Source organism: Glycine max, chromosome 6 (assembly GCF_000004515.6).
Source record: "Glycine max cultivar Williams 82 chromosome 6, Glycine_max_v4.0, whole genome shotgun sequence".
NCBI lineage: Eukaryota > Viridiplantae > Streptophyta > Magnoliopsida > Fabales > Fabaceae > Glycine > Glycine max.
In genome coordinates, this window is record NC_038242.2 from 46,272,792 (window position 1) to 46,285,238 (window position 12,447).

The following is a 12,447-nucleotide window of genomic DNA, read 5'->3' on the forward strand; positions in this document are numbered from 1 at the left end:
TTTTTCTTCCGTAAATAACTTTTGGATTGGATCCTTTCTTGTTGTCCACATGTGACAAACAAGATCTTTGCAAGGAAGAGGGTTACTACTTACTAGAATATTAAACAATGAGGAAATTTTTTGTTTTGAATCAAGAGATTGTCATAAACATAATATAAAGGACATCCTGAATTTAATCTCATAAAAAGCAAGCCAAACTACTACAGGGGCCCCTCAATTCAGGTGGGCCCCTCTACCTATGAAGACATGATTGCTATCATTTTGTACTCCTAGCTTTCTGAAATCTGACCAAAACAATATACAGATGCAGGGATAAGTATGCTTTAACTAGAATGAAATACTAGACAGAATCACAAACTTCCATGCTTAGCCGAGCAGCAAGCACATGTATACATCTTCACAAGGGGGACGAAAAAGTTATATATAGGCCACAAACAGCCTGTCTGTTGATTCACATTGATCACTATATCGGTTGACTCATCGTTTCATTATCCCTTTGCATCTATGAACCGGCAGAATGCGGGAAGCTGAGACCCATCTGCCGCCTAATATGCTCTGGGATGAGCCTATTGATCAGTTCAGGTGATGCTCCAGCTAACTGTAGTCGAAGTTTTCATTGCAGAATGATTAAGATATTATTTGGGTGTTGAATACTATTCACAATTCAGATATACGAGAAATTATTAATTGGATGCCCTTGTGTTTGGTTTGGATCATGCAGAACAGATGTATAGTAGGTAGTCATACAGATACTTTATGAATGGTAAACAAAGCAACAGCCTTGACATGTCACATTTAATAAAAAATACGACTAAGATATATACCTCCTGTTTGAAGTTGAAAAGTGGGGGCAGTGGATGGCCATTAGGAAGACGGGCATTTGGCTCGCGAAGCTCATCAAAGAAAGGATGTGCACATGCTTCCAGCTGAAATAATAAAAGCCATTGGTGAAAATTATGCCAATTGAGTTAACTAAATAAAAAAAACATGCCATAAGGAATATAGATATAATATCACAGCAAGGTTAATATAAGCAAAACTTCTTCCTGTGTATGTTTTCCTTTTATTTAAAGGGGATAAGTGAAGGTAGGTATCATGGCTCATCCTACTCACCGCAGTGCAGCGTAGACTAGGTGAATATTGGAGAAGCCTTGATGCAAGGTCAATTGCTTCAGGAGGCATTCGCTTGTGGAAAACCTGAAACATAAAGCATAAAAATAAATGCATCATTCACTAGCCAATGACTAATAATCAACAACTGAGCTTTACTTCACTAGGTGAGGTAGTAGGTTACATCAATCAAGGCTATCAAGCTCATCAATTACAAAAAACAGAGAAAATGGAAAGCACCTTCAAAAACCTAGTTGTAACTTGTAAAGCAAGCTGTTGAAGTTGATTTTGAAAATTATTTTTTCATCTTTTTAATCCATATTTTAAAGTCCAATTGCAAGCGTTGAATATCAAAAGGAATATGGATGAGAAATGCCATTACCTTGTGCCAAGGATGAGCTTTAATCTGAGGGAATCTAAAATCTGTATAATTTGGGTTCATGCAACGGATTTCCTCTCGAGTCGGAGTACCAAGAACCTACAAGAAGACACCTAAATAATGATCTCTGAAGATATATTCTGCAATCATGGCAACACTAATATCAAAGAGACATCACCTTAATAATTTCCACAAGTTGGTCCACCTGATTTTCTCCAGGAAACAATGGCTAAACAAACATTTGAAACTATGGGAAGTCAATATTACATATCACAGAAAGAAGGCAAAACAATCTTAAGTATGAGCAACATTAATGCATAGATTGCCAGAAAGTATAACCTGTCCTAGAAGAAGTTCAGCAAGAACACAACCAGCTGACCAGATATCAATAGAAGGTGTGTATTCAGTTGCACCAAATATTAGTTCTGGAGCCCGATAGTAACGTGAACATATGTATGAAATGTTTGATTCACCCTTGACCTGATATAAATTTTTTGTGGAAAAATATATCATAACTATATCCTAGCAAGTTGTGAACATGAGAAGCTTCATGAAATTGATAATTGAATAAAAAATCCACATGTTATGTCAATCGATAACTTCCATTTATGTTTCATATAATAGGAAAAAATGGGTCAGAGCCAAGATTCTAAGCATCATTATCATTTTAATTGCTATTTACTGATAACAAATCATCACATAAACAGGTTAAATCAATATTTCGTTTATGGAAAGATCTTATAAGAGTTTTAGCATATCTATGTCCACTGGGCAGTACGTCATTTTAGTAGTCCTCCATTATCATGGTGCATATGTGCATGAAGCAATGATATGTACAAGAACAATGCAGACCAACATACCAGAACTTTGGCACTCCCAAAATCACATAGCTTAACTTGGTGAGTAAGAGGATGAACCTGTAGTCATATATGCAAAAGGTTTAGAATAAATGAATACAACTCAGGAAAAACATTGAAAGAAAACGTACCAAAAGATTTTGAGGCTTTACATCCCTATGGCAAACTCGCAGGGCGGTATGGATATATGCTAATCCCCTGAAGATCTAAACATCATATCCAAACTCAATAGTTACAAAGTTATAAAACAAGACATGAACTAAATTCCAAACATAGAATAGAAGAGTTCATACTTGATATGTATACAGTTTCACGTAGATGAGAGGCATTCTCTGGTTCATAGTAGTGTAATGCTTTATAACTCGGTACATTGACTCAGGGACATATTCCATTACCAAGTTTAGAAAAAGTTCATCTTTGCTTGTTGTGGAAAAGAAACAGTGCTTCAGGGAAATTACATTTGGGTGATCCATTAAGCGCATTAACTGCAATTCACGATTTTTGTACCGCCTGTCTTGCAAGACCTTTTTAATAGCCACTGCCTCTCCAGTCTCCAAGCACTTTGCCTATGTTTTAGGTAAAAGAGAAATGTCATCCAGTGGTGGAAAACAATGAGATACTTGACAGCAGAGAAAGCTTAAAAGGAATAGTTGTCACCTTGGTGATTGTTCATCCTTACCTGGAAAACAACTCCAAATGATCCAGTGCCAACAACACGTTCTGCCATGTAACTGATGGTCTGCAGGTGGTATCAGGGAAGGAATCATAACAAATAAGTTATTTACGAAGAACAAATAATGAAACTCAGACAATATCACCAATTTTAAAGTTATTGAACCATCATAATTAAATTCTTCAAAATTATACATCCTGTAAGACCTAACATATTGTTGGCAAATAAAATTATCAGATGAGGTAAGCACTGGGAAAATAAGCCAACCTCTGATTGACAACCAGTATTATATTTTTGGAAAAGCCTAGAATATAATGGGCAATTTATTAATTTTGATTCCCCAACCACTAACTCTACTTCCATTCTATCCCCATAAGGAAGTGAATCGTTATCAAAACAATAACCATTATATACAATAACATATATTTAAGAGGGTATGAAATGAATTTTATACTAAAAATTGTAAGTTCAGAAGGAAAGGGGTTGAGAGTTAGAACACATTCACACCTGTTTAGGTTCCCCATTTTTGCCTCCAATTGTGGTGGAGATTATGTGGCCAGTAACGGCATCATTCCCCTCAATGACAGTAGCTGACATATCCTGCAAATTATAAAAAGAAATAGATATTTAATGCAGTAAAGCAAATCTCCTAATACAGTATTCGAATGTCAGATTTTTATTGATACAATATCAATCATAATTTAAATTTAGCTTTATAGAAATTATCATCAATAATTTCATTTAGGAACATCCACAAAATATGGCAACATCATGTGCCTATCTTGTATCAAATGCATGCCATGCCAGACATACCAGCAAACATGCATATAGACAGAGAAGTTAATTTGAGAAGATGCAAATATAAGAAGGAAAGGGGGGTATCTCATGACAGACCACTGGTTAAAACAAGTATTATATGAGAAGAAAATTGCACAGCAATGAAACATATGCACCAGAGGGTTACCAGAAGAAATCCGCGAAAGTTCAGAATGTGAAGTTGAAGAGAGGCAAAGTGTAAAGAGCTCAAAGAGCACACACAGTAGCTAAAGTTAAATAAGGTAACCGCAGCTCACAAGAAAGCATAAAGAAAAACTTTAATACAACTCAAGACACCATACAGAGAGAATCTAAGGACACTAATTCCCTGAAGCAAAGCAAATTATAACCGTTTGAACTTTTGAACAACAATCCACTACAAGGGAAGTAAAGAGAAATCACACACAAAAACACAAAAGGATCTAAACAAAAACTATACCCCAATAATAGACCATATAATAGCACATAATTAACATAGCTAAGGACAATTACCAGTAGATTAGAGATAAGTGAAAGAAACATAACCTAAAAATATTAGAATGTGAAATAAGAATGTTTGCTCATGTCAGCTAAGTACACCTAATCAGAATCTCTATCTTTGAATTAAAGGAAACAAAAACTCAAAGCACAGGATTCCACATTTTCACATCCATTGATTCCTTTCCTTTTCTCCAACACCTAAAACAGAAAATCTTCCTAGCTTCCAATTTTTTCTTCAGCATTAAGATCCCTACCATAAAAGCATCAACCGAAACACACTCCAAAAAAGTAAAACCTAACTATTCTTTTCTATTTTTGGCATTCGTCAACGAGAGTCAAATCGCTCCGGCCAAAAAAGTAAAACCTAACTACTCTCGGAGAAAACGATTAAACCGCTCCGATCAGCGGCGTCGCCGGATATTTTCACCGGCTAGCACGGAAAACCGGTAGATCGGTCGAAACTCCAGCGACGCTGGAGCTTCTGAGGCGAATCGACTGCGATCGGAGCTCCAGCAAGTCGGAAACCACTCAAAACCACTCCGAGGAAACAATAAAATCATTCCGAGGGTTCGAGATGAGTGCAATGAACGGAAGTACCTTATCGGTCTCCATATCGGAGCTCCGGCGAGGAACTTCGGGTTGCGGCTGACACTGCGGCGGTTGCGACGGGTGTATAGTCGCCGCCGCCGGTTGGTGATGGTGGTGGTGCCCCAAGGGCAAGGAGGCCATGTAATGTGGGAACACTCTTCTTTGTTTCTCTCTCCTCTTCTCTTTCTCTCTCTCTCTATTACCTTTCTTCCTTTTTCTTCTCTCTCTATTGCTCTGTCTGTTTTGTTCAAGGAGAGAGAAACCGAGTGAGCTCACGCGAGTTTCGGGGGGGATGGATACACGCGCGAATCAGGGCCGTCCAATTTCTGCGTGCGGTCATGATGATGATAGAGAGCTGTGATCTTGTGCGATGAGGTGCAGGGGAACCGAAGCAAATTCGATGTTCGCATATTGTTACGTACTTGCATGCAAGTACAAAAAAGCAATACTTAACTAGAGAATTTAAAACGAAAGATGATGATGATAAATGTATTTACATTTTTATATTTAATCTTCTTGATAATATTTTGATTTTTTATGATAAATATATATGTCTTTAACGTTTGATAACGTTAAAAGACATATGATAATTTCTTTATTTATTAATTAAATATTCATTAAAAATCATTGTGAACATGAAACATTCGATGCATCAGGGTTCACGCAGTTTATATACTAGTTTGAAGTTTGAACAGCTTTAATTTGGAAACATCTTAAAAAGAAGGAAAGAAAATGAATTAAATTAAACGCGTCTTAAAGTAAAATTATGCATTCTAAATGAAAGCGTTGTCCTACATTTATTTTTTGACTTTGTTATGGATTGTCAACTTAAAAAATAAAAAAATAAAAAGAATTGATATTAAATCAAAGGTACAGCTTGATCTATTTAAAATTGAATGAGGCTTTTAAATAAGTTATCATAAGACTATTAGAGTATTATACGCTATATTAAATGTTTTTAATTAGTTAAAAAATAAATATTAAAAATAAAATATTTAATAACAATATTAAGTACTCTTTAACCATTTAAAAAAAATATTCACTAATAAAACTCATACAGGCATACATATCTTTTTTCAATTAATTAATCTTTAAATATTTATTGGGGGATATACTTGAAAAATAAAAAATTTACAACTCCTTCTCATAAGTAATTTCCATTGGGTTTAATAAATTATATCACTGATACATAAGTAAATAATTTCTATATGTATCCAAATAATGTAAAAAGTATTTTTCATTTATTCTAATTGTAACCATGTATATATATTCTAATAATTTGCTCAGTTTCAACTCATTAGTGCACAGCACTCCTTGATGACTTCATCCAAACCCAAAGAATACTCCTAGAGTAGTAGATAGGCAAGTCTATTAAAAATTAATGTTTTTAAAATTTAATTAAAATATACTTAGAGTATAGAATTTTTTACACTATTATTGAATTACTAATTATAAGACAATGTTTGAATAAAAGTTGGGAATAAATTTTGTAAAATTTAATGTACACTTTTTAATTTTAATGTACAAAATAAAGAAGGAAAAAAAAAACTATTACACTGAAAGTAAAAAAACTTTTAATCCATCCAACTGAAATCTAAACATACATTAAAATTATTGATTTTTATGATAATTCATAGAAATGAACCTCTTTTTATTTTTTTAACCCGCCCAATTTTCCAATTTTATTTATTTTTCTTTTTTTTTCATAGTTTTCACCCGTTTAAATTAAACCTAAAACAGGTGAGTTATATTGTATTCTAAACTACGTTTCATGTTTAGAAAAAATATCCTAAAATTATAATTTTTTGGGGATTTGCATGAAGTGAGCCTTTTTAATGTAAAATTTCATTTAAAAAATAATTCAGAATATAATAATCCCTTGTCATATAAATGAATTAACCATTTCATGATAAACTTATATGAAAAATTTGCCGAAAATATTCCCGTGAGAAAAACAAACATGACTTGATATATATATATGGGGCCAATCCTTTATCATATGCATGCACAAAATGTAATGTAAGCAAAATTAAAAACAACAAAAGTTCACCGTGTAAACTCGTAAGAAAGAAAATGATATTGATATATCAACTAATTAATTTACAGAGAAATGTAGTATCACATTCCTAGGCAGAGTGACAGAGTTTCCAACTAGTGTGCATTCATTATAAACTGAGAAAAATATCGTAGTAATTCACTGGTCGCTACTAGCTAGTCACAATATATACTGACAAACGAAAAATTGAATTTGAAATGAATATACAAGTGAGGAATTTGGCAAACACACTGTCTTTCCAATTTCCATGGTATGGCCAATGGCCATGCTTTCTGCCAAACAAATAAACAAACTAACGAAGTTCATCAAGTTTCAAAAGTAGAAATGGTCATAAAAAAAATTAAAAAATAATGACCCTTTCTAGGCTAGCTAGCCAATGAAACATATAGGGTAGAAAAATTCGTTGATTCCCCATTTTTAATTTTAATGTATTAGCATGAAATGGCCTAAAGGAAGAGAAGGGACCTTCAATTAAATTTACTTTCACTTTGCATAAGCCTCAAAATGTAACATTTGGCAATCATATATAGTTTATAGAAGCTGGGAATTCCAGAAACCTGCTAACTGCTTTTGCTTCTTGCTAGCTAGATTTGGATGCGAGAATCATAATCTTGACGTGATCATGTGAAAGTAATTGAACAGTGTAATAAGCTTTTGCCTTTTTTTATGGCTGCAATCAGAATATCCTTTAATTTAAAAGCAACCAACAAAGTGAAAAACATTTAAATTGAAACCATATGAAGTCAACAAAGTACGAATTGAGAGCTGACCGTAACCTGTATTGTAACTTTAGTCTTGTGACCATATCAACGTTGCAAAATTTGCGCCGTATACGGAAATTTTAAATCAAGTGTTGAATTTTGATATATTATTTGTACGGAAATTTTTACATTGTATATCAATTAAACATTTAAACATTCACCGGAATGGAAGACAAGTGACCAAAGTTTTATAATAATTTACGTATTTTAACTATTCAACTAAATTTAAGAGTTATAGTTCAGTTCACCGGAATGGAAGACAAGTGACAAAAGTTTTATAATAGTTTACGTATTCTAGCTACTCAACTAAATTTAAGAGTTATAGTGCAGTTCATCAAATAAAATAAATAATTAAGTTGTTGTAAATCATCTTACACATTTGATTCTTAGGGATGTTTAATTGATATAATTTAAAAATTAACACATGCATGTAAAAGGCAAAATATTTCAAAACAAAATTTTAAAATTCTTTAACTTTCAATAAAATAACACATGCACAAGGCAACTCGTTGACTACATAAATACATTAATTACCAAAGGAAAAACGCTAACATATACTAATATAACCCAAGATCTAGTCAATTAGTTTATGACCATGACCTTGCAATTAACTATTCTCTCATGACTTCTAACACGTCACAACTTACCATATATATAATATACTATATATATATATACCAAAAGCTGACGGGGTCCTCTTGTTATTGCCATGACCAACTCCATAAAAAAGCCAACACAAAAACATGAATTAAATGCCAATGCATGAATCATTATTACAATTATTATTATATGTAGTGAATCATGATATTAATTCACAACCCTGCAATTCCTTCTGATCTCCCCACTGGACCCAGTGAGGGGACTAATATTGCCCAACTTCACCATGGCAGCAGCAAAGTCCTTAGAAAATGCAGCACTGTTGCCACTGTAGCTCCGCACAAGGGAATCCTGAGACCCACCATTGAAAAGCACCTGGTCGGAGTGGAGAAGGCCACGGCGGTTGACGAGGTCGGCGTAGTAATTGTTGTCGAATCGTGTCGGGGTTAGGGTTTCCAGAGGGGCCAGGTTGGTGTTCCCTCCGGTGGCGGGGCAAGTTGTTTTTCTGGTGGCGGCGAAGTTGGTGTCGATGTTGGTTTCGTTGTATATGCGAGTTCTAAAGAACTGGCACTGTGCTTGGCCTATTGTGTGGGCACCTGAAAGAACGGTTAGGTCACTTGCTGTTAGGCCTTTGGATGCAAACATAGAGATTAGGGTTGAGAGGTCAGAGGAGGGTCCTGGGATTTGGTTGTTGGCTGCACTCTGGCTTGCTGTTCTTGCATCTCTTCTTCCTAGAGGAACTGTCCATGAGGGTCCTCCTAGCTGTAATGCAAATCACCATGCCTTAAAAAATTAATGATAATAATTGAGTCATCAAGACATATATAGTTGTTGTCACCTTAATTTTTGATGTACTAAAAATGTTTATAGTGTCAGCCAATTAAAAATTATAAATGGTCATTGTCCCTGTAAACATCAACTGTTTGGTTTACTGATGGAAATTGTATTTCTGTAAAAAAAAATCATGTTAATTTTATAAAACGACAAGGAAGCAATAGTAAAATGCATTGGAAGAACGTGGATGTACTTGATCCAACACCCATCCAAACATGTTTTACGGTGTCAATCAATTAAAAACTGTGGTGGGTGGGTCAGTGTGTTTGGTTAACATGTATGTGAGAGTGTTTTTGTAAAAAAAAAATGTCAATTTTATAAAATAACCTAAAAACAATAATAAAACGTATTGGAAGAATGTGAATCCATGATTTGACACTCAGCCAAACAGCTATATTTCTTTTATTGATTTTAACATAATTACAATAAAAATTAATAAATTTATTATCATTACAATTATGTAAGTGGAAATATCAATTTTCATACACATTTTTATTCATACACAAGAGTTGTTATGTTACCTAGAGAAATTTAAGGATTATGGTGTAAGTGCTTTTAATTTGGATTAATAGTTGAAGGAGTTTTAAGACATCAAGAAAGATGGATGAAAAGAAAGTTTCAATATCAAAATCTTTAAATTTCTTAGATATCATAAAATTTCTCTTATCTTATTTGTTTTGGTAGAGATGATAATGTGGGATTTTCCTTATAAAGAGATAAGATATAGGCATGACACATGAACCTTGATGTGTTTTTTTATTAATTATTCTGTTCAATGTGTGTGTTTTGCGTGATATTATTGGATGGCCCCACTACATTGCATGATGGTCGATTATGCCAGAAAAGTGAAACCGAAAGTGGGGGACAAGGTTTGAAAATAGGCTCATGCCGAAGAAAAAGGAAATAATTATAAGTAACATCAAGTTAGCTACTTTGTGAATTGTGAGAATGACTTCACGTCATAATCTCAGTGAGAAAAGCACACTAGTCTCAATTGGAGAAGCAAAAAGCCTGCATACTACTGCTTATATTTTATTTTAATTTAATCTTATGTTTACAAAAATATTTAATTTTAATTTTAATTTTAAGTCCATAGTAACGGTAAGTGATTCGCTAATTAGTGATGTTAAATACATTATTCTAATTGGTCAGCTACTTAATGTAATTGATCATCACAATGTTAAAACTTTAAGGTTTTATAAATCTTAAAATGCCCTTCTTATTAGAATATCTACAATGTCCCTAAAATCTTTGGCCTAACTTTTCCACAGAGATCTACTTCAATTCCCCACACGTACGGGAAAGAACATAGACTCATTCCCCTCAAGTCAGTAAAATTGTGGAACGTGAGTGAGTATGTATGTGCACATTTGACCTCCAATAATGCCTTCAACCCCTTTTTAATTCCCTTATTCCTTCTCTTTCTTTTTCTTGTAAGACCTATTATAAAAAAATTTAAAAAATAATCTAGACCCATTTTTAAGCCTCTTTATTAAATATCTAGTTGAGTGTATTTTAGACCCATTTTAGCATTGATTCAAATTTGTAGAAATTATAAAATTAAGAACACACTCATATTCTGATAAATTTTAATCAATAATAAAAGAATATTTTTAAAAAAAATATTAGATAGTGTATTATTAGCACTGATGATACATGCACTATGCATCATTCATTAAAGATGAAGAGTTTGCCAAATAATTAAATTATGGAGAATTGGCTCACCAGCACAATTCCGTCTCTTGTGGCAAGTGCTAGAATATCAGCACACGACACGGTGGCATTGCAAGAAGCTTCAACGTTGGTTTTAATGGTATCAATAACTTCGAAGCCCCTCGCTGAATTTCTGTTTGGTCCTGCATTTTTCTCGCCAGTGAATGTGGCAGTGTCGTCCAATAAGATTGATCCATCACAACCCTGCATACAAAAGAAATAATTAACATTAAAAATGTAATTGTTTTGGGCCACCTTAAATTTTTTGTAACTTAATTGAACTTAAAACCCTTTGTACAAATTGCCAAGTATTGGCTAGTTATGAACTGAAAATTAAATACTTATAATATATAACTTGGACAATTTCTTCAGGTTAATTAACAACTTCAACTGGTTTTTGAGGTGGAACTAAGCTATATATGTTCTCACTTCTTACTTCGATCTCATACAAATTGCAGTTTACTCTAATATCATATATGCTAAATTGAGGTCATAGTAGTTTATAAATTACAAAATAATTCACAATGAAAACCCATCTTTTAATGTGATAACTAACAAAAGTTTTGAGATGATGCAATAAAAAAAAAACTTAAAGAAAAGAATATGTCTGAGATTGAAAATCCAGAGGGTAAAAGTGTAAATTTGGTTTCCATTTGGACATAGTTGATCCTAGCTAGCTAGCCTATATATATTATATGGAATAAAATGTGAGCTTATTAATTAGCTTAATTCAGTAACTAAGAATAATTTTGTGAGCCATAGATGCAAAGAGGGGGGTAGCTAGCTAGAGGCTTTACATTTACAAAGCAATCATGAAAGAACAAACGAAGAATAGAGGCACCAATCCTGGCTTCTTTAGCAACAGCTTGCCTCATTGCACTGCTCACTATGGTTTGAACATTGGGGCAAGTTTTGGCATAGAAGGTGGGAGATAGTTGTGCATTGCTAGAAAAGGCCAAGAGAGAAAGAATAAATACTACTACAAAAAAGTGGCTATTAAGAGAATTAGCCATATCTAAAGCTAGTTTCAATTTGAGGCACAAATTGCTACTAGCTAGGTAGCTAAGACTTTTGTGTGTTGATGAGTAGTGGATGTGTGAGTTGTGAGAAGTTGCTTTTTAGAAGAATCGAACATGCATGGTACTTATAGAGGGTTTATTAGGCAAAGGTGCTTATGCATGCAAGACAGAGTTAATTAGATATATATATATATAAAAGAAATATAGAAAGTAGAAAATTATATTTGCTCTAATTTTCAAACTTGTCTGCTCCTACTACGTACTAATTACGCGCTTTGCTTTTCTTTTTAGGAAGAAAATTTACCAAAATAAGGACAAAAAAGAGCAGTATTGACTTGCTCTAAATTAAATAAAGCATGCAAAACAAAGGGAAAAATGATGATAAGGAACTAGCTCTGGGTAAATGCTTTAAGGGGAAAAGCATGGTTTCCTGTATATATAACATTGAGATGGCATCTCCCTTAAACATGTTAGATGACTAGAAGTTCAATTTTCATGTCTGTGTTTATGGTAAAGTAGTTGCTAGGAGAGGTTAGTCTCGTAAATAAATTTTAGTAACTTGAA

The 12,447-nt window shown here is 33.6% G+C and overlaps 2 protein-coding genes across 2 annotated transcripts; both read right to left on the minus strand.

Annotated features, from left to right (window-relative positions):
- Nucleotides 1-100: 100 nt before the first annotated feature.
- Nucleotides 101-5,130, minus strand: LOC100802451 (shaggy-related protein kinase eta). The gene is made up of 12 exons (XM_003527290.5): nt 4,913-5,130; nt 3,527-3,619; nt 3,026-3,085; nt 2,640-2,912; nt 2,478-2,552; nt 2,350-2,406; nt 1,829-1,969; nt 1,668-1,718; nt 1,493-1,588; nt 1,114-1,197; nt 825-926; nt 101-598 (listed from the first exon to the last, which is right to left on the minus strand). The coding sequence occupies exons 1-12, from the start codon at nt 5,042-5,044 to the stop codon at nt 503-505; spliced, it is 1,260 nt and encodes a 419-aa protein (XP_003527338.1). The 5' UTR covers nt 5,045-5,130; the 3' UTR covers nt 101-502.
- Nucleotides 5,131-8,178: 3,048 nt separating this feature from the next.
- Nucleotides 8,179-12,042, minus strand: LOC100803503 (peroxidase P7). Its single transcript, XM_003527292.5, has 3 exons — nt 11,662-12,042; nt 10,877-11,068; nt 8,179-9,079 (listed from the first exon to the last, which is right to left on the minus strand). The coding sequence occupies exons 1-3, from the start codon at nt 11,875-11,877 to the stop codon at nt 8,528-8,530; spliced, it is 960 nt and encodes a 319-aa protein (XP_003527340.1). The 5' UTR covers nt 11,878-12,042; the 3' UTR covers nt 8,179-8,527.
- Nucleotides 12,043-12,447: the final 405 nt, after the last annotated feature.

Bases quoted from the DNA above. Each gene is read 5' to 3' on its own strand.
- LOC100802451 (XM_003527290.5), bottom strand. From the start codon at position 5,044: ATGGCCTCCTTGCCCTTGGGGCACCACCACCATCACCAACCGGCGGCG. The intron at 2,553-2,639 runs GTATGAACTCTT...TATGATGTTTAG, and splicing joins TGAAACTGTATACATATCAA to ATCTTCAGGGGATTAGCATA. The intron at 599-824 runs GTATATATCTTA...CTTCGACTACAG, and splicing joins TTTTCAACTTCAAACAGGAG to TTAGCTGGAGCATCACCTGA.
- LOC100803503 (XM_003527292.5), bottom strand. From the start codon at position 11,877: ATGGCTAATTCTCTTAATAGCCACTTTTTTGTAGTAGTATTTATTCTT. The intron at 11,069-11,661 runs GTAAAGCCTCTA...TTTTGTATGCAG, and splicing joins TTCATGATTGCTTTGTAAAT to GGTTGTGATGGATCAATCTT. The intron at 9,080-10,876 runs GTGAGCCAATTC...TTTGCATTACAG, and splicing joins CAAGAGACGGAATTGTGCTG to CTAGGAGGACCCTCATGGAC.